The 20094-nt window shown below is 36.3% G+C and overlaps 2 protein-coding genes across 4 annotated transcripts in view; both read right to left on the reverse strand.

Moving 5' to 3' along the window:
* stag2b (STAG2 cohesin complex component b) overlaps window positions 1-3883 on the reverse strand; it is a 29526-nt gene extending 25643 nt beyond the window's left edge. For both annotated transcript variants that reach the window (XM_084431271.1, XM_084431270.1), the window contains exon 1: window positions 3693-3883. The gene's annotated coding sequence lies outside the window, so the exon portion shown is untranslated. The remainder of the gene's footprint in view (window positions 1-3692) is intronic.
* A 906-nt stretch (window positions 3884-4789) lies between these two features.
* Window positions 4790-11135, reverse strand: xiap (X-linked inhibitor of apoptosis). Of its 2 annotated transcripts, none has more exons than XM_084429541.1 (7): window positions 10964-11135; window positions 8020-8801; window positions 7591-7690; window positions 6690-6768; window positions 6147-6183; window positions 5871-6056; window positions 4790-5588 (listed from the first exon to the last, which is right to left on the reverse strand). In XM_084429541.1, exons 2-7 carry the CDS (start codon window positions 8780-8782, stop codon window positions 5398-5400), a joined length of 1356 nt encoding a protein of 451 aa, XP_084285667.1. In that variant the 5' UTR covers window positions 8783-8801; window positions 10964-11135; the 3' UTR covers window positions 4790-5397. The 2 variants fall into 2 exon arrangements, with proteins under 2 accessions (XP_084285667.1, XP_084285668.1); XM_084429542.1 differs by having other exon boundaries at window positions 5871-6053; window positions 10964-11103.
* Between the last annotated feature and the right edge of the window lie 8959 nt (window positions 11136-20094).

Genomic DNA, 20094 nt, shown 5'->3' on the forward strand with positions numbered 1-20094 from the left:
TGGCTGGTCATCTAGTTGAGAATTAACTTACCCTGGTCTGAACCGCGTCTACTACCGTCTTCCTCCATGTTTGTTTATGTATTGCAGCGTGCATGGGCATGCCGTGAGGTTAATTCTGCCGTAAAACGCCTTATCGTGGCGTAAACGATAGAGCCTTATATAAAACGATAGACATTTTCTATCGTCCAGACGATATATTTCGTCATATCGCCCAGCCCTACCATGCGCCATAGAATAGAAGCACACAGCTGAAACAGCGCTGGAAGAGCATCACTCATCAACCAGGATCTTATTGTTTATTCTATGTACTTTTATTATGGTGTTTACTCAAGTAAGTAGTTCTTATGTTCAGTAAAATCACTTGTTTGGAGGTTTTTTTGGACACTTGGTTGATTGCGTTTCGAAATAAACGGCTAGCCTACCTAATCCACTGCATGGCTTGAAGACATGAAAATTTTTATTTATTTTTTATTAGGATTAGCCTATGTCATTTGTGGTGCATCATGAGAGTGTGGGCAGAGCTAACTAGATCTTTTGGAGCGTTTTGCTTGTTTTGATTCTCTGATCGGTGGAATTTTCTGTACATCATCATGGGTAATTAGTTTTCACCACGAATTACAATGTTAAACATGATTATTTTAAAACTAAGTTGAAATAATGCAGTCTGACATCTTCAACAGAAGCAAATACCATCGATAAACAACCTCGTAGCTAACACAGTATTGTTGTCTTTAAAGGATTATGTTATCATTAAGAATTTATTTTACTATGGAATAACTGAACTGAGTTTTTACTTCCAGGAACCCGACTGTTGCGCTCCATACTATTACTTTTCCTTGTATTACAACAAGAAAATGTATTACTATTCTAAATATCTAAATATTCTGAACATAAAAACCTTTCTTGGTTGTTTTAAGAAAACGTGATTAACACAGTAGTCAACATTTGAAGTGGATGAAAAAAGTTAATTAAAGTTGTCCTAAGACAGGAATGGGTATTATTATTCAAAATTCATGTATAACTTTGATGAAAGGTTTTGATCCACTTCAAATGTTGACTACTGTATTTACAATGAAGTTGTCAAAAAGGATTTATTTAATATCCGGTAGCAGATATCCTAAAATAGTTAGGAGTATGAGTTACACCTCTCATTTCTCCTTGCTCAGAGGACAAAAAGGAAAAAAACATGACAGCTGCTTACACTGAACTAAATTCATACCACAAAAACTATAGAAAATCATCATAGAACAGTATTACGTTAGAGACATTACTGAGTACTTCACTGCACCTCTTGTGTGAAGAGCAGATGGCATCTGTATTGTCACAACAAAAAGTATTTTCATAAAAGATTCAGCAGGTTTGGCCTTACCTAAAGGCATTCAATTCTTCAGACAACATTGTTGAAATAAAAGGAAAATGACATGAGGAAAATTACCAGTACACCAAAACAATAGCAAAAGTGTCAAGATTTTACAGTGCCATGAAAGTGACACAGGCTGTTCTGAGCTGTGCGCTTCAGATGTGCCCGCGGATCAGAATGACAACAAGAGGGCGTGGCTCGCCGAGTCTGTCATATCGCGCTGCTTGCTGATTGGCTATCCAGATTCCATCGTTACAGGAAACATCTCCGAGAGCCAGAGCTTCAGTCTACCTCTGTGCCCAAATAAGGAAATAACACGTCCGCCCTCCTTTTCACCACATCCAATCAGAGGTCGACAGTAACATTTGTGGACGTAAACATGATCAGGGAAGGAAGGAACCCGGTAACCGCTGTAAAAATGACGCATTTTCCGACACTGCCCATTATTTCAAACGGATCATTTTATTTGTTTAATGTACGTTCATCTATTATTCTGAAAGTAGAGCAAGTAACGTTATACTATGATCATTACATGGCCGCAACACTTTGATTTCGGTCATATATGTGCATGATAAAGAGGAGTGACTTTTAGTAAGTTACTCCAATGTAACTTATGTGTGAGAATTAAATAAGCTTTAAATAGCACAATAACCGAGTACATTATCACAGAAAAGTGGCCAATAAGACGTTCCTCTCTGTACCAAATACAGGGCAAAGCGTGTGCCGAGAACGTGAGATAACTGTTATGTAATACCCAGCAAGTAACAATAAGCAGCATATCTGCACGTCTTTACAGAACGATCGTCGAGAAGGCGGGAATTCAAAAGCGATAGCATCATCATCTCATCGACAATACATTCGAAGGAAAAGTGGCGCCAAACGACGTTTCCATCCACAGCCATTGTGCTTATACACAAACGGATGACAGTGACAGCTTAGCCCAAAACTAATACTGCACCATTATTTCATCCCATGCTTTCCGGTTCCTGTTCGCTACCAATATGTGGACGAATCAGCTGTGTAAATATCTCAAATACACAACTGTAAAGTTGGGCTCAATGCAGTACAAAAATTGAGTCTAGATATGTCCCCGCCTTTCTTTTTCAGCATATGCCGAGCATATAGCTCATCTAAAACAACTGGTTTTCATACAGGACACCAAGCCAACATCCTTAAAATCAAGCATAGGAATGTTATAGCAAAAAACCGCACAGATCCTGCACGCAAACAACAATGCATATGTTTTTGTCAGTTTTCCTATTCATCTTAACGCATGTTGCATAAAGTGTATTAGTATTAGCCATTTTACCAAGTGACAGATGAATTTGCGCCAAAATACCGTAAAGTTTGATTGGACACACGGCCTCTGACGTCAACAACAAAAGATATGGGAAGTGTCTTTCCCCTTTTTGAAAGTTGATCGGCAAATTTATTTTGCTGTCGTACATAAGCGCTATTAGCTTATTTTATTTTATAACCTAGCACCCTATCAAAACAGAAGACAGACCAGTTTTGGGTCAAGACCCACTGGTTTACAGAAGTCAGAAATAATGTGATCTACTAATGTATGGAGCTAGTATGTGAAGTTGAGTGCTGACTGCTGAGATCAGGCGGACGCTCGCAAACTCCTCCTCAACGTACTTCTTACCACGATATTACTTCATTACTCGCAGAGTCTTACGCACAACGCCACTATTTTCAACGTTAAATGACGAGCTTGTGAGCGCAAATGTAGACTACAGTCGCGAAATCGAACAATAATTTCACGGAACGACTAAAAACACGATCAGAAGGGGGGAAATCTCCATCTTGAAGTCGATCCAGCACAGCTGTTTTCGGGATTCTCCATTTTGGCTCCGCTCGTTTCCAGTCATTATGCACGCGCATCTACCACATGCGTACATAAAACGCATAAAAATGGACAGCGAGTGTGTTTAATATTGACAACGTGATGAAATTAGCATACTAGCTGCGACATCAGCTTTTTTTTCATATCGGAAAGAGGGGGGAAAACATCGCGTCCTCGTCCTCCATCTTGCCTCTCAATTTGTGTTCCTGACTGTGCAGGGTAAGGTTAGCCCGCTAGCTAACTGTTTACCATTGAAAGGCCACATTATACGTAAAATACATTCATTCGTGAAGCCAAGTACGCTTGTTTAAATTCCCAAGGAGCCGTGCGAGGTGGTTTTTATTAATTAAATACGGCGACGGAAGCACGGCGGCTCGTTTCGGATCCTGTCCCTCGCTTATCAGGCTAGCTCGGCTAACACATCATCCAAATAACCCTAAAGCCACTAATTTCTATAAATCTCTCCGCCATTTTACCACTTACCCAATCCTCAGGGTCGATTCCGGGTTGTTTATAAGGACTTCTTGAAGAGCTAGATGGACTCCAGTGGCTTTAAAGTGCGCGTTCGCGGCTATTTCATGGATGTAGTTTGAAAGTGGCGGTCAGAGGCGGTTTTGGACACGCTCTTACCCCGCTTGCTCCGTTCGGTTTGTTGTTCCGATCATTCAGAGAGAAACTGCTGGTGTAGAGCTGCCACCTGGTGCTCAGTGGAGAGATTGCAGTGAGCTCGAGGCCCTTTAGTGGTCGAGGCCCTTAGGTGCAAATGCTCATAGACAGTATATAAACGCAAATGCTCAGTACAGTAGACGCTAGTGTCAGAAATTAAAGGGATAGTTCATCCAAAAACGAAAGTTCTGTCATCATTTACTCACCCTCATGTTATTTTAAACCTGTATAAATTTCTTTATTCTGTTGAACACAAACATATTTGAAAGAATGTTTGACTGCACCCATTGACCTCCATAGTATTTTTATTTTTTTTCCTACTATGGAAGTCAGTGGGTGCCGTCAACTGTCTGGTTACCAACATTCCTCAAAATATCTTCTTTTGTGTTCAACAGAAGAAAGAAATTCATACAAGTTTGGAACAACTTGAGGGTAAGTAATGACCATTTTCATTTTTGGGTGAACTACTACCCCTTTAACTTTTTTATTGTTATGGGACTAGAATTTGATTTTAAAATGACACTTTGTCCTATTCATATATATCTGTAGATTTGTCAAAAACATAATTATAAAAATAAAATTAACATCAATTAAAGTATTATAGTGCACATGCTATCATAGCACAAATACATTTACATGAATGTTTTCTAACCATTTAAAAAAACCTAATCTTACAGCTATAGACCACTACAGTTTGCAGAAGCACTTATATGATATATATAGCAACATAATTAAATGTATAAAATGAATTATATTCATTGTCAAGCAGGATGAAATGATGATCCCTATGGAAATTACATTTTGATATCTAATCAAGTAAATTGTGTTCTACTGCTGTGAGCGTAACAGCTTTTAGCCTCACATTTCCAGTTTATCAATTTTAAAAGTGACAGATGAAACAGAGAAAAAAAAAGTTCTGTTGTGAATTTCACTTTATTATCATTGCCAAGCATAATAAAAGAATTATGATCACAGAAAGGTATCGGAAGAAAAAAAAAACCTTGAACATGATTAAAATTCTTAAACAATCATTATTTGATAATAAAAGAGCAAAGATAAGATACATTTTTCTTATTACATGATTATGCCAAATGAATAAACAGAATGAAAATGTTGATTAAAAAGTAGTCTACATAAAGGCACTATGGTGTTTAATATCAATCTGAGTTTGAGTATTTGAGTGAAGCAGCTAGGCTATATGAGGGTATGAAGAGATATATAATAAAGATGTCTTTCCCTGCAATATATTACATGTTAAATTATGTAGTGTGTCCCTGCCTTGATCAAAAGCAAACATAAAATGTACAGTGTGTTCTTTTCACGTCTTAATGAAAAAATAAAACAATATAATTTTATCAGAGTTTAGTACATCTACAGATATATACACACACACACACACACACACACACACACACACACACACACACACACACAGCTTGAATCAAATTTGACACATCTATGTACAATTTTAGGAATGATTATATTCTGCCCGTTTCAATTGGAGTGCTGGTTTCTTTGTCTTTTAGGCATTGTAGGTCTTTATCTTCTGCGTGATGGTGGCACAGCAGATGGGACACTTGTCCAGGGATTCTGAACATTGTTGACAAGTGACCAGGTGTCCACAGGGAATAAAGACTATGCTAATGTCACTGTCCATGCAGACTTTACAGAGTTTCTCCCTCTGGAGTTTCTCAAGTTTCATCATGGGGTCCTCTGCAGAAATGATGTAAGAAACAAACACAATGTTAAAACAACAGTAATAGAGTGGAGGAATAAAATAAATAAATAAATAACAACAACAATTAATGGTTCTCTGCTTATTTTATTATATGATTTTCAAAAGTTGTCAATCTGCACAGTTTGGCATGTTATTTTTAAGACTATGATTAAACAATTTTATGTTTCAACAGTTGCATCGTATTTGCAGGTTAAAGACTTATGCAAGAACGTGAAGCATATATATAGAGTCCCTTGCATACAAAACAAAGCACTTGCCGACTTTCTTAGGCACGTCACTGGCGCTCTCCTGTGCGCGGATGTCTTGAATAAGAGCCTCCACTGAAGCATAGCCCTCATTGTTCTGACGTAACTTCTGGAGAATGGTGCTCTCCACTTTGATGGGGTCAAAACCCATATCTACAGCCTTTTGTGCAATCTCTGACTGCAGGACTTTCTGTGCTGCTGCAGACAAAGTGCAAATCAAATAAACGTCTGGTGTAGACAGTGCTTATTCATTGGATTTGTACATAAATTGAGCTTAAAAACCCTTACCTTGCTCATGACTTGTAACGCCATTCTGACTTGGCCTCTGTAAGTCCAAATAATAATATGTAAGACTACATGGTTACACTTTATTTGGTAACACTTTATTTTACACGGTTCTTGTTACATATTTACTATAGTAAGTACATGTAGTTAATTAATATTACTCAGTTCTTAAATGTATAATTATACTGTAACAATGACACCTTATAATGAAGTGTAACCCTTTATTTTACAGTTTGTGTACTTACAGTGTAGTTAGCCAAGGAAGCACTTATAATATTAGGTAACTACATGGGTTAAGGTTAGGTTTAGGGATAAATGCAGGGTTAGTACCTAGTTATAACCCAGTTATTGTAATTGATATAATTAGTACACAGTATACTGTGTACACGTGGAACAGGACTGTAAAATAAAGTGCTACCGACTACATATACAGTGCATACTATTTACAGCAGAATCAAAGGGTATTTTTAAAGAACGTTCATTAGGAATTCTATCAATTCAACACATTCAACTGAAGGACAAGTGGTTGTGTAAAAGATTACTCACTGAATGGACTCCATTCGGATGTCTCAGTTGTATATTGCTGACATATTCTCCTCCTTTCTCTGCCAGAAGGAAACTGCAGCTGGGGGTCGATTATAACAATTTTACATTTAGAAAACACATTCTTCAATGTTTACCTCACATGATCTTTATCTAAAATATGCAGATAAAGATTATAGATTTTTTCAAATGTGTTTTTAGATTTAAAATATCAGAAGAGATGGTAACATTTACAATAAGGTCATACTAGTTACACCATTAATGGACATTAACAAAGATCAGTAAATAAATGTAACAAATGTATTGCTCATTATTAATGTTGGTTAATAAAAATACAACTGTTCATTGTTAGCTCATGTTAACCAATGTAGTTAATTGTAGTTAACAAATGGAACCTAATTGTAAAACATTCAGACAATATTAGAGATTATAATTTAGTGGTTTTGCTTGATATTAAATACACTTATGCCATAGCCATCATATAATGCACACTAAAAGTTAATTTTAACAATTTAATAACACTGTTAAAACGTAATCTTTAGCTAATCTCAAAAAAGATATCCATTTTCATACTGTACATTATATAATGTTGTGACACCTAAATTTGCATTTAAATGATTGATTTCATATTTTAATGGTTTTCCAAAAATCAATTAAATATATTTACTTACTATAAAAAAAGTATAGAATTATTATATTATATTTATTCGGCCATAGGACAATTTTCAGCCAGATTTAATATAGGTGCATTCCTACTTTTCTGGTTGCTCTTGGAGCTTGACAGAACCAGTTACTAACTACTTTAATTTTGTGCAAAAGAGCAGCCTGGACATTAAGTTAAATACCTCTTTTTGCATTTTTGCAAACATACCTCAAAGTCTCAATATATGAAAAAGTAATTCACCCTGGATAGTGCTTGGCATGCTCCTCCCAAGGGTCTTCCTCGGGCATCCAGTCCTTCACTCCTCCTCCACATCTAAAGCAGATCACACGGTCTTGTTCTCCTATATGACAAAACACCAGGACAGTTTGTTCATTGTGTTCAAATAGAGTGCTGCAGGGATGACCAAAATGTGCAAACATCATACATTTTTGTTGGTCACAGAGATTATTTTCTGCAATAATCCAAAAGCCAATAGGAAAAACCTAAAGGGTTTTTGTCAAGGGAGCCAGGGTGACGCTATTGAGTTGGCCTACAAAAATACATCACAGCAGCACTCTATTCTCCAAGTATATCAAACAATGCTCATTTTTCTAAAGACTATTTAAGAGATTTAATTAATAAATGAACTGAATATGCATTTTTACATGGAGAAACATAACAGTAAGTTACCTGTGCTGTAGAAACCAGCTCTGGCCAGCCTCTCAGGATCTATGGGGTGTTGTCTGCCATTGAAGCTATCAAGACGTCCCTCAAAAGTCTCCACGGAGGCTATACGGCCATTCAGCCTGGGTCTAGGTGTTGTCAGCGGCACATTGCCTGCATCATGGCCCAAGATGAAGAAGCAGTTTGGGTAGTGCTTTGCATGTTCATTCCAGGCATCGTCACCTTGCTCCCATCCTGCCAGAATCCCCCCACAACAGAAGCACTGCACTTTGTCACTTGTCCCACAGTAATACATCCCAGCTCCCGCCAGGTCATCGGGCTGAACTGGGGCGTCTGCAGGCCAGTCACTGAAAGTATTCAGCCGAGCTTCCTCACTCTTCATGTGTGGCACAGTGGTCTGATCCACCACCGATCCCGTGCGGAGGAGGAACTCTCTGGCTTCGGCCACTTCGTCGTAAGCAGGGCTCTGGACGAGGTTGGAGGTTCTCAAGCCGTGAGCACAGCTAAGGAACTGGCAGCCGGGAGATGCTTGCTGATGTCTCTTCAATGGGGTATCCCCTCTGTTCCAGTCCTCCACCGTCGCATGGCAGCTAAAACAGCGCACCTTGTCCGCCTCGCCTGTGAAATAAAAGCCTGCACGGGCCAGTCGCTCCGCTGAAATTTCTTCAGAACGTGGGAAGTTCTGGAAGGAATTCAGACGATCACCAATGGAGGACCATCCAACTTCACCATCAGCTTCATAGTCGCCATCTTGACTTGAGTGTGCCATAGTAGCGGTAACAAAAAGTCTGTCAACATAAAAAATAAATATATACAGTCAACAGTTTGGAATAATAGAGTTGTTTAATGTTTTTGAAAGAAGTTTCTTGACAGCAAGGCTGCATTTATTTGATCAAAAAATATAGTAAACCCAGTAAAATTGTAAATGTTATATGAACTTAAAATATTATTATTTGATGAATAGAAAGTTCAAGTAACAGCATTTATTTGAAATGTTTTTTTGTTTTGTTTTTTACATTATAATTGCTTAAATGAATAAATGTAATGCCTTTTTGTTGAATAAAAGTTTTTTTTTGGCAACTTTTGAATTGTAGTGTAGCATGGTTTAGCACAACATATTAAGCAGCGCATTGAAAATAGACTGGAGTAATCATAATAAATAAATAATTTACATATTTAATCAAATAATTGTAGCCTTGGTGAGACTTCGTCCAAAAAAAAAAAAAAAAAGTTTAATTATTCCAAACCGGTATTGTGTAAGTATATCATGAGCACAAGCAGGTACAGAAGAAAAAACAACGGTGAAGTATTAAACAATGCTAAACTATGCTAAATAAATGCGTTTTTGCTCAGGTCAATAAGGCAAGTTTGAGCAATAAGCGTTTCAGGAACACTTATCTGTTGCCAAAGAGGTCATGTGTCATTTCCATGACAACTGTGCGATATCAAATTGAGTCACTGGGACAGTGTGAACATGATGTGCTAAGCAGAACATTCCATAGCTTTTATGAAACCGCCTGCGTGTTGCATCTACCGGTACATTGTTTGTGCATGATTCATATCCACATGTAGTTCACTAACAGATCCTGAACGGATGTCTATAGCTGCAGCTGACCTATACGATTGGAGTACTAGGGATGCAAAAAGTAAGCTAAAGTAATTTTTTTAATAACTCAAATACATAACCACGGGGAGTTATTCAGAGTTGCTGTCACTTTAAGAGACTGAGGCGTTGTCAGTCACATGTGCACCGCGCCTCTAGCATGTGTAGGGCTTCAAATATTACACTTCTCACTTCTTCCTCAAGCCACACTACACTGAGTGACATGGACATAACGTGGCCATCATCATTACATCATATAGTTGTACATTATGATTCAAACATCTTATATAACTTTTTATTTTTATTTTTATTTTTAACAAGGGGAATGGCTGGGCCGGTATCTAATCACCTCGTGGTATGTGTATGACAATTAGCAACATGATCACACCTTTCTATGCATCATAACGTACCACTCCTAGAGTCAAAAGACGTCCTGCCCAAAAATTCCAAGAAACTTGCAGAAATGTTTTTTCTGCTAATGCCATTTTATAGCTGTGCTTTTAAACTGCAAGAAAATGACACTTAAAAAAAATTGAAACAACATCTATATCTAATGTAAAAGATAAGAAGTTATGCACTGGAATACAATGTAGTATAACAATATATTATAAATGCAATCTACATGATGTAATTATAGAGAAGAGTCTTCACACAGCTCAACCTGTCCAGCTAATTTCACACAAAGAGGAAATTTATAATTAGACATTTATAATGTATAACATAACTCACACACCTGTGAGTGACCATATTAGACACACACACACACACACATACATACATATATATATATATATATATATATATATATATATATATATATATATATATATATATATATATATATATTATGGTAACATATATATATATGGTCACTAAAATTCCAAAAACCAGCTAGACCACCATTAACTGGTATGACCAGATGGTAGCTGCTCCAGGATAGTCTACGAACTTGCACCAGCTAATGACCAACAACAAACTGTTCCCAAAACACAACAACCGTCTTAAACCTTAACACAATGACCCTATAAAACAAGACTCAATAAAATCAAAGATATGCATGCGTTGTGTACCGCATGGCGCACCATAAGGCAGGGTTACACGGTTTCGCTTTGACAGTTCACGATTTTCAGTGACTTTTGTCTTTCACTTTTCTCCTTTTGCGAACAACAGCAGCAGCCCGATCAAGAGAGACAAAACATTCAAAAGGAGGGCGGATCAGAGAGAGAGAGAGAGCACAGTGGGACTTTGACCTTAAAATGACAATCAGGCTGTTAAGATTAAGTACAACGTACTAGCGTTAGCATTAGCTAACATTCTGCTGTGCCATAAACCTTGACGTCTGCTTACCTTCGGTCGGGAAACACGTTATTCAGGGGTCATCAACTTCAGTACTTCAAAAACAGCAAGCTGCACTCCGTTCTGCCCTTGGACGAAGCAGCTAAATAAATATTAGGATACGCAGAGGGCGGAATATGTTAATGGTAACAACCATAGACTGTAAAACACAGAGACCTGGCTCATGAATATTAATTCAGTAATATGACGTTCGTATAGCTGATTGGCTGTAAAAGGAGCGAAGCTTGACGTCTAAAGATCAAGTTAAATATTCATGAGCTAGACGTCATGAAATGAAAGTAGACGGTGGCAACGGTGGGAATTTTGAGGTGATCTTTTTTGATTTTGCTCTCTGCATCAACTTCCAGGGACTTTTGCATCGTGTTACGAGAAAACCAACCACAACGTTTTTCACTTTGCAATTACGCCTACATATAGCCTAATATATACATGATGACAGATTGTTTCCGCCACGGAATAAAAAAAATATATAAAAAATAAATAATTGCGAGTTTATATCTCGTTTATATCTTTATATCTCGCAATTTAGAGTTATCGAGACATTTTTTTTTATTATTGTAAGGAAATTCAGAATTGTAAAAATCTGCATTGTAAGATTAAAATTCGCAATTACGTTTTTTGCTTTTTATTTTATTTTTTTATTCCGTGGCGAAAACAAGCTTCCATGTTTATTAGTAATTGAGCTGAGGGTTGTTCCATAAAACAAGATTAGAATACAAGCCAGGCTTATTTTGGTTAATCAGACTTATTGTCGGTGGATTCTGTTTCATAAAGCAAACTTAAAATAGTTCAAACTCAGTTACCCTGGCAACTTATGCTGGGAAACTAGCCTGGTCCAGGGCAGGCTAACTGTCAGGCTAAGCCTCAGCTGTTACACAGATCCTCTAACACTGACCGACAAGAACACAATGATATTACCACTGACACTCTCTCATACCATTATTGGACTTTATTAACCACTATTAGTCCAAAAATAAATACACAGTATACAGAAAATCAACTTAAATAAGGCTACAATTATAAATTAGACACATATATATAGATATAGATAGATAGATAGATAGATAGATAGATAGATAGATAGATAGATAGATAGATAGATAGATAGATAGATAGATAGATAGATAGATAGATAGATAGATAGATAAATACAATATACTGTATACTACAGGTTTTCTTTTTTTACTGGCTGAATGTTTTGTGCCCAAGATTTAATTAGATTGTTTTAAAGATTTATGAATACATTTCTCTCTGGTTTTGTTTGGCAGCTGTAGTACATGTTTATGATTATTAGAAGAACATTAGAACACAATCTAAAAATAAATAATTACAAAAGCACAGTATAAATTTTAACTGGTAAGATGAATCTGAGCTTAGTAATTGACAGTATATTAGCCTACATTTGATTTACCCCATTACAATAGTCCCTTTACAGTTATTGCTATCATAAAAATACACTTGTAGGTTTAAGATTCTAAATAAGGCACATATATGTCCAAATAACAAATATTTTAGCATATATATATATATATATATATTATGTACTTTATTGTGCATGGCTTTCAATTCAAACACATTTAACACAATTATACAAATGGACAGTTCCTTTAAAGACATCATATTTTCCCCCAATAAATATTCATTTATTATTTATTTTTCCTTCTACTTTTTTTTCTTTTGTGATAATACCCACCAACACATCGCCTAAAAAACACATGATTAGAACAATAACCAAAAAGTACATAGTTAGACTCTTTACATATGATTTAAGGGGGAAAAGACAAAAAACAATAAATAAATATTAATAAAAATTTAAAATAACTAGAAATAAAAGGGAGGGAGGGTTATATAAAAATGTAGTTAATGTAGGCTAATATATATTCCTTTATTTTATGGAATAATCTTTGATTTTAGAGTTGCACATATCTTTTCAAAATGTATACATTTGCTCTTAATTTCATGTTATCCTCTCCATAGTGTACTTTAGAAACTTATTTAAAACTGGGGATTCTTGCTTTCTCCAAAAAAGTATTGCATTAAAAGCTGTAATTCTCAGCATTCTAAATAAGTATACATCATCTTTATTAAGTAGCATAGGTCCTATACCCAAAACTATATCACAAACTACACATCACAAACGCATAAAACAGCACAAAATATACGCTGTTTGATGGTGGATCGATTTGATCCACGATCGACCTCTAGGGCTGCTTCAAAAACGCGTGCACACGCAATTATCTAGACTTGATAAACCTGGATCAAATAAGTGAGATTGCGTGAACTTCAATTAGGCTACCTTTTATGGAACCACTTTAGCCCCAATTTATTTGTTAGGCTCATTCAAGTCCGGTTTTGGAGTTTAATCCCCGCTTTTCTAAGCGTCTTTTATGGAACAACCCTCTGGTCGACAATGAGTGTGGTGTAGTAGCCTAAATAATGACCGTACATAGGCTATATATTATGTAGGCCTACTTTATGCATGGCACACGTAGGCTATTCATTAAAATCAGAAATGTACAGGCTATATGTACATAGACATGACAAAAATGTAAGTTGGTAGGCTATATGAGACCTTTTGAGAAATACATTTTTGTCATGTCTTTCACATTTTAGTTTTGTGGAATCCGTTCTGTTTTGTAACTGGAAATTTGCACTCAGAGACCTATACATTTCCACATTCAAAAACTTTATTATTATCTTGATTATTTGCATATCTTTACTAGTGCAACCTGAAAGGCTATTGTTAGAAAACCAAGAGATATGACTACTCTAATAATCTTCACTCTCTGCTGCCCCTGAACAGCTGCCCTTCATGTATAAGAGAAGAACTACACAAACAGAGACAGTGTATAAAGGGTCTTTAAAATTATATTCTATAAAGTAATAAAACCTATTTTGTACCTGTACTGATAACCATTTTACAGGTGGTAAAAGAGACACACGATGAATTAGAGTTAATCACAAGTAGCTTTTTCACAAGCTGATGTAAATTAATATAGGTGCCCAGACTCAACTACAATACATCACCATGGTAACACACGACACTAAAATAATGCAATAAACATGATTTAAACAACATAAGATATAACATAAAACCTTAATGTAGGCTACATAATTACAACAATTATTTAAACAAAATACCATCAAATGGAAAATGTCACGCAGGTGGGGATATCAGTTTACGTTTTTTCACATAAGAATATGTAGATTTAAAAGCATTTTACTGTATTATTGTGCAAAATGGCCCAACAGATCTATTTGGTCATAATGTTTTTCACAAATTATAGTAAGTGAACTTGCCATTAACCAATTAACACTTTTTTACCAATAAAATTATAATATATACAGCGGGGGAAATAAGTATTGAACACGTCACCATTTTTCTCATTAAATATATTTCCAAAGGTGCTATATTGACATGGAATTTTCACCAGGGGCTCGTTCTTCGTACGTCGCTAACTCAGTTAGCTGGATTTGATTGTTGACGATTTGGCATGATCTTGGATTGTTTGGTTCTTCGACGCTCATCCTGGACTTGCTGTCATAGCAACAGGTGCGCAATCTTAAACCTGCTCGGGAGCAGGCTTATTTCATGTAAACAGGATTAGACTGCGGCTCATAAACGGAGATGATACGGGAAGTCCAGCGCAGCGCGATAGTGCACTTTCTGATATTTTTTTTCCTCGTGACTCGTGAGATTGTCGTTTACATTATTAATTTGTTGGAAACGCACATTTATTTTCGACTTGTCGGAGTCACTACAGCACAAACTGTACCCTAAGATTAATTGCGAGTGGCTCTTTCCTTTACAGTATTGGAGATGCGGAGAACTTGATGGAAAGTGCTGTTTGTCGTGTCATTCGGAGTTTACCTGCCGCTTTTAGGTTTAAAAAACAGTTTTAGTTTTTTTTTTTTTTTTTGTGGCATTTCCAAGCCACTGAAGACCCAATGTAAATCAGTTTTTTTAAGCAGCTTTTTATTTTTTTTATTTATTAGACTATAGCCTACTATTTATTAGACTATTTAAATATTTTTTTATGAAGATCATGCGATCATGACCATGCTGATTACAGTATGTCACTCAGGCTTATAGGCTAGACTGCCATCAAGGCCTCAATGAAGGGGATTATGTGAACAGAAAGGGGGTTCACAATGTAAATGTGCAGCCCAGTTACTATTGTGATTCTTAATATTCCAGATATTATTCCTAATAATATTATATCAAATAAAAAAAAGGCAGTTGACTAAAATCTTCCATATCACAAATGTGAAAGCAAAATGGTCAGGATCTGTGTATGACTTAAGAATTTGCAGAGATTCACATTTATGCACATTATTTGAAAGTGGTAAGGAAAGTTCCACAATTAAATATCAAGCTCACTGTATTACATACACTTATGCTGATCCTAACAGAACTGCATTTCTTCATAGGTGATTATGACATGTTCCTGCCTGCAGACAGGTGTTTTAAGACCCCATTCCCTGACCCAAACCAGTTACAATGCAGCTCTAGCCAGGACAAGGGCACACAATGAAATGAACTTTGGCTAACTAAAGGGAAGATTTCAGTGTCTGAAAAGTCTGAGGGGTTGCACACCTGACAGGGCCTGTGACATTGTTGCATTTGCATGTGCCATATTACACAACACTGCCAAAAAAAAAAAAAAAATACACTTTTCATTAAATGTTTAATAAAAGACAAATATGCTTAGTTCCTTGAGTTTTATTTCAATTGTTCTTTGTAAAGAAAAGCCAGTGGTCAAGTGCCTGCAACAAGAGATATTAGACACATGCCTCATGCAACAAATAAAAGGAAAAGTTGGCTATCCACTGCCCACCTGTAGGCCTATGTCTCCTCTGTCTGTGCAGACTCTTCTGTAGGCCTTTCTATAGATGTGGAATCCTTAAACTTATATTGCAGCCATAAAGCATACAAGTATAAATGAAGTAAAGTTCTTTATGCACTTGCAGCAGTGCCGGCCCGAGCCTTTTGGGGGCCCTAAGCAGAATTTGATTTGGGGGCCCCCTCCCACCACGCGGAGTCACCTGTTTGACGATTTTTGACACAAATGTCACACTATAATGTTACATTATAAATGAATACAATGAGGTTATGTATTAATACAAAATAAATACTTAATACAAAATAGATAGGCCTACTTAAATAAAAAGTTAAGTTTTTCTTTACTCTTTTACTAACTCTTTGAAACTTCTGAAAACAAACACATTAAATAAATTATTAGCAAAATATCCTCCAACGTTTTGCAACACTTTGCAGTTTGAATGATGTCTTGTATGAACATGACGGAGTATGTTTTTATGTTTCCACTGTTCGATCGCGCCCGCGCCTCACACACACACACACACACACACACACACACACACACACAACATTCCAGCATTGTAATATTGACATCGCAGCCTGTTCATTGTAGCCGAAAAAAAATATAATAATAAAATAGTCAACCTATAAAAATTACGCTGCTCTGTTTAAATAGTCAGTGGTACAATGTGTACCATTCAGTGTAAGCTCCGCTCCACTGGGATGTTTCCAAGCACTTTTTTGCGCGTGTGAAGAGGATGAGGATTTTTTCCGTCGATATTGGAACGTGAGTTAAGTACAAAGGCTATAATAAAGAATAGTTTACAATCCAAATACATCGCTAATGTTGAAACATTTTGATTCTAATTAGAGAGATACGTGTCGTGAGCCCAACGCCGCTTACTTTCACTTTCGCTTTAAATTATTTAGTTTTGGCTTGTTTATAGTTATTTTTTTATTCTTGTTCTGTTCTGAATATTATTACATTTAAAGGATAAATCATTGATTTAAATGTCAATCATCAATCACTGATCAAATCCAATTTTTGTGACATGGCTTAACATTACCGTGACTTTGCGCACGAATATGCACGCGAGGTTATGCGCATGACTCAAACACTGGCAGACACCGCAGCAGTTGTAGGCAGGTATATTGATCATGAAATCAGAATTTTCTTGTCTTGAATTAGTCATTAATTCATTCATGTCACTTGTTTAAAATAATTAATATGTAAAAAAAAAAAAAATCTGAGTAAAAAAAAAAAAAAAAAAAACTTGATTGGGGGCCCCCTGGTGGCCAGGGGGCCCTAAGCAGCCGCTTAGTTCGCTTATGCCTCGGGCCGGCTCTGACTTGCAGGTAGGCTAGTTCCTCCATATGACAGTTATCTGAGAGGGTTTATTCACTGTCCAGTGCAATGGAAACAAATGGACATTACAAAGTCTTATACTTTCTTTCCTTTGGAAAGTTAGAAAATGTCCACTTAAGTTAACAAGTGTTGGTGTATTATGTAAAAGTGCACAAAAGAGGAAAACACAATGTCATTACAATGAACTACACTTGGGAAAAATGTGATCAATAACTCTTTTTGAACTCTTCTTCAATACATATTTTTACATTAACATAAGTTTATCAGTTTTTACTTCCACAAGTCAAAGCAATTCATCATTGCTCAAGATTTAACAGCTGAAATGACTATATGGCCTTAATTTAATGCAGCAAAAATACAGTGTAGGCTACTAAGATCTTTTTTTTTCTCAGCCTTTTTCTTGATTGCTTTTATAAACAGACAACCATTTATTTAACAGTGCCTTTCATAAAAGAGACTATAATATAACTAAAAATTACCATTAGAATATTTTTGTACTTGACTTTTATTTGTTCCCATATTCTAGTGTGGTGACTCTGACATTACAATGAACAAAGTAATTATGCAATTATTAAAATACAAAAATATAGGCTAATAAGTGATAAAAACATCTAACATGGCCACTTCTAACGGATTTAAATTGTCTGCTACTTTTTGCCAGCCCTCTCTCCTGGCTTTTGCAGACTTTGAGGTGTTCCCTGGCGTTTTGATTAAAACATTAAAATTCCGAATAAACTTCGACTATTAGTTCTTGCTCTGCTGAGGAGAAAAAACAGAGATATAATATGAGAAAAACTGTGCGCGCTCTTTGGCCACGCTGAGCAGCCAATGGCAGCGTTGCTGATCAATGTTTCCACTATCGATACATATCCCCTTTTAAGCCAGCGCGTGAACGCGCAGTTATCTCAGATAACTCAATCCAGCGATACTAATCCTATCCGGCAAGTGTGTTCGAAGAACTCAATTAGCCGGATTATGATTAGCACGATGAAATCATCTTGGATGTGTCATTTGATCTCGGATGTAATAAGCAACGTACGAAGAACGAGCCCCAGGGGTCCGTTCTTCGTACGTCGCTAACTCACTTAGCTGGATTTGATTGTTGGCGATTTGGCATGATCTTGGATTGTTTGGTTCTTCAACGCTCATCCTGGACTTGCTGTCATAGCAACATGCGCGCAAACTTAAACCTGCTCGGGAGCAGGCTTATTTCATGTTAACAGGATTAGATCCCGGCTTCATAAGCGGAGCTGATACGGGAAGTCAAGCGCAGCGCGATAGTGCACTTTCTTTCTGAGATATATATATATATTCTCGTGATTCGTGAGATTGTCGTTTTTTGTCGCTTTTATGTTTAAAAAACAGTTTTAGTTTTTTTTTTTTTTTTTTGGCATTTCCAAGCCACTTAAGACCCAATGTTGTAAAGCAGTTTTTTTTTTTTTTTTGGCTATCATAATTTTTTATGAAGATCATACAATCATGACCATGCCGATTACAGATATGTCACTCAGGCTTCACTAACGTGATTGGTACCATAGACTATAGGCTACCATAGACTGCCATCAAGGCCTCAATGAAGGGGATTATGTGAACAGAAAGGGGGTTCACAATGTAAATGTGCAGCCCAGTTACTATTGTGATTCTTAATATTCCAGATTAGTAATATTATATCAAATAAAAAAAAGGCAGTTGACTAAAATCTTCCATATCACAAATGTGAAAACAAAATGTCCAGGATCTGTGCATGACTGAAGAATTTTCAGAGATTCACATTTATGCACATTGTTTGAAAGTGGTAAGAAAAGTTCCACAATTAAATATCAAGCTCACTGTATTACATACACTTATGCTGATCCTAACAGAACTGCATTTTCTCATAGGTGATTATGACATGTTCCTGCCTGCAGACAGGTGTTTTATGACCCCATTCCCTGACCCAAACCAGTTACAATGCAGCTCCAGGACAAGGGCACACAATGAAATGAACTTTGGCTAACTAAAGGGAAGATGTCAGTGTCTGAAAAGTCTGAGGGTTGCACACCTGACAGGGCCTGTGACATTGTTGCATTGCATTGCCAAAAAAAGAAAGAAAAACTTTTCATTAAATGTTTAATAAAAGACAAATATGCTTAGTTCCTTGAGTTTTATTTCAATTGTTCTTTGTAAAGAAAAGCCAGTGGTCAAGAGATATTAGACACATGCCTCATGCAACAAATAAAAAGGAAAAGTTGGCTATACACTGCCCACCTGTAGGCCTATGTGTCCTCTGTCTGTGCAGACTCTTCTGTAGGCCTTTCTGTAGATGTGGAATCCTGCAACTTATATTGCAGCCATAAAGCATACAAGTATAAATTAAGTAATTTATGTAAAAGTTATTTATGCACTTGCAGGTAGGCTAGTTCCTCCATATGACAGTCATCTGAGAGGGTTTATTCACTGTCCAGTGCAATGGAAACAAATGGACATTACAAAGTCTTATACTTTCTTTCCTTTGGAAAGTTAGAAAATGTCCACTTACTGCATATATTTCAGCTCCACTTTCTTGGGAACAGATACAAGTGTTGGTGTATTGTGTAAAAGTGCACAAAAGAGGAAAACACAATGTCATTACAGTGAACTACACTCGGGAAAAATGTGATCAATAACTCATGGCAAAATATTTTTACATTAACATAAGTTTATCAGTTTTCACTTTCACAAGTCAAAGCAATTCTTCATTACTCAAGATTTAACAGCTGAAATGACTATACAGCCTTAATTTAATGCAGCAAAAAATGATTTTACAGTGTAGGCTATTAAGATCTTTTCAATTTTTTTCCTCAGCCTTTTTCTTGGTTGCTTTTATAATCAGACAACCATTTATTTAACAGTGCCTTTTATAAAAGAGACTATAATATAACTAATTATATATTTTATAATAATTACCATTATGTA

This window comes from Rutilus rutilus, assembly GCF_951802725.1.
Source record: "Rutilus rutilus genome assembly, chromosome: 14".
Lineage (NCBI taxonomy): Eukaryota > Metazoa > Chordata > Actinopteri > Cypriniformes > Leuciscidae > Rutilus > Rutilus rutilus.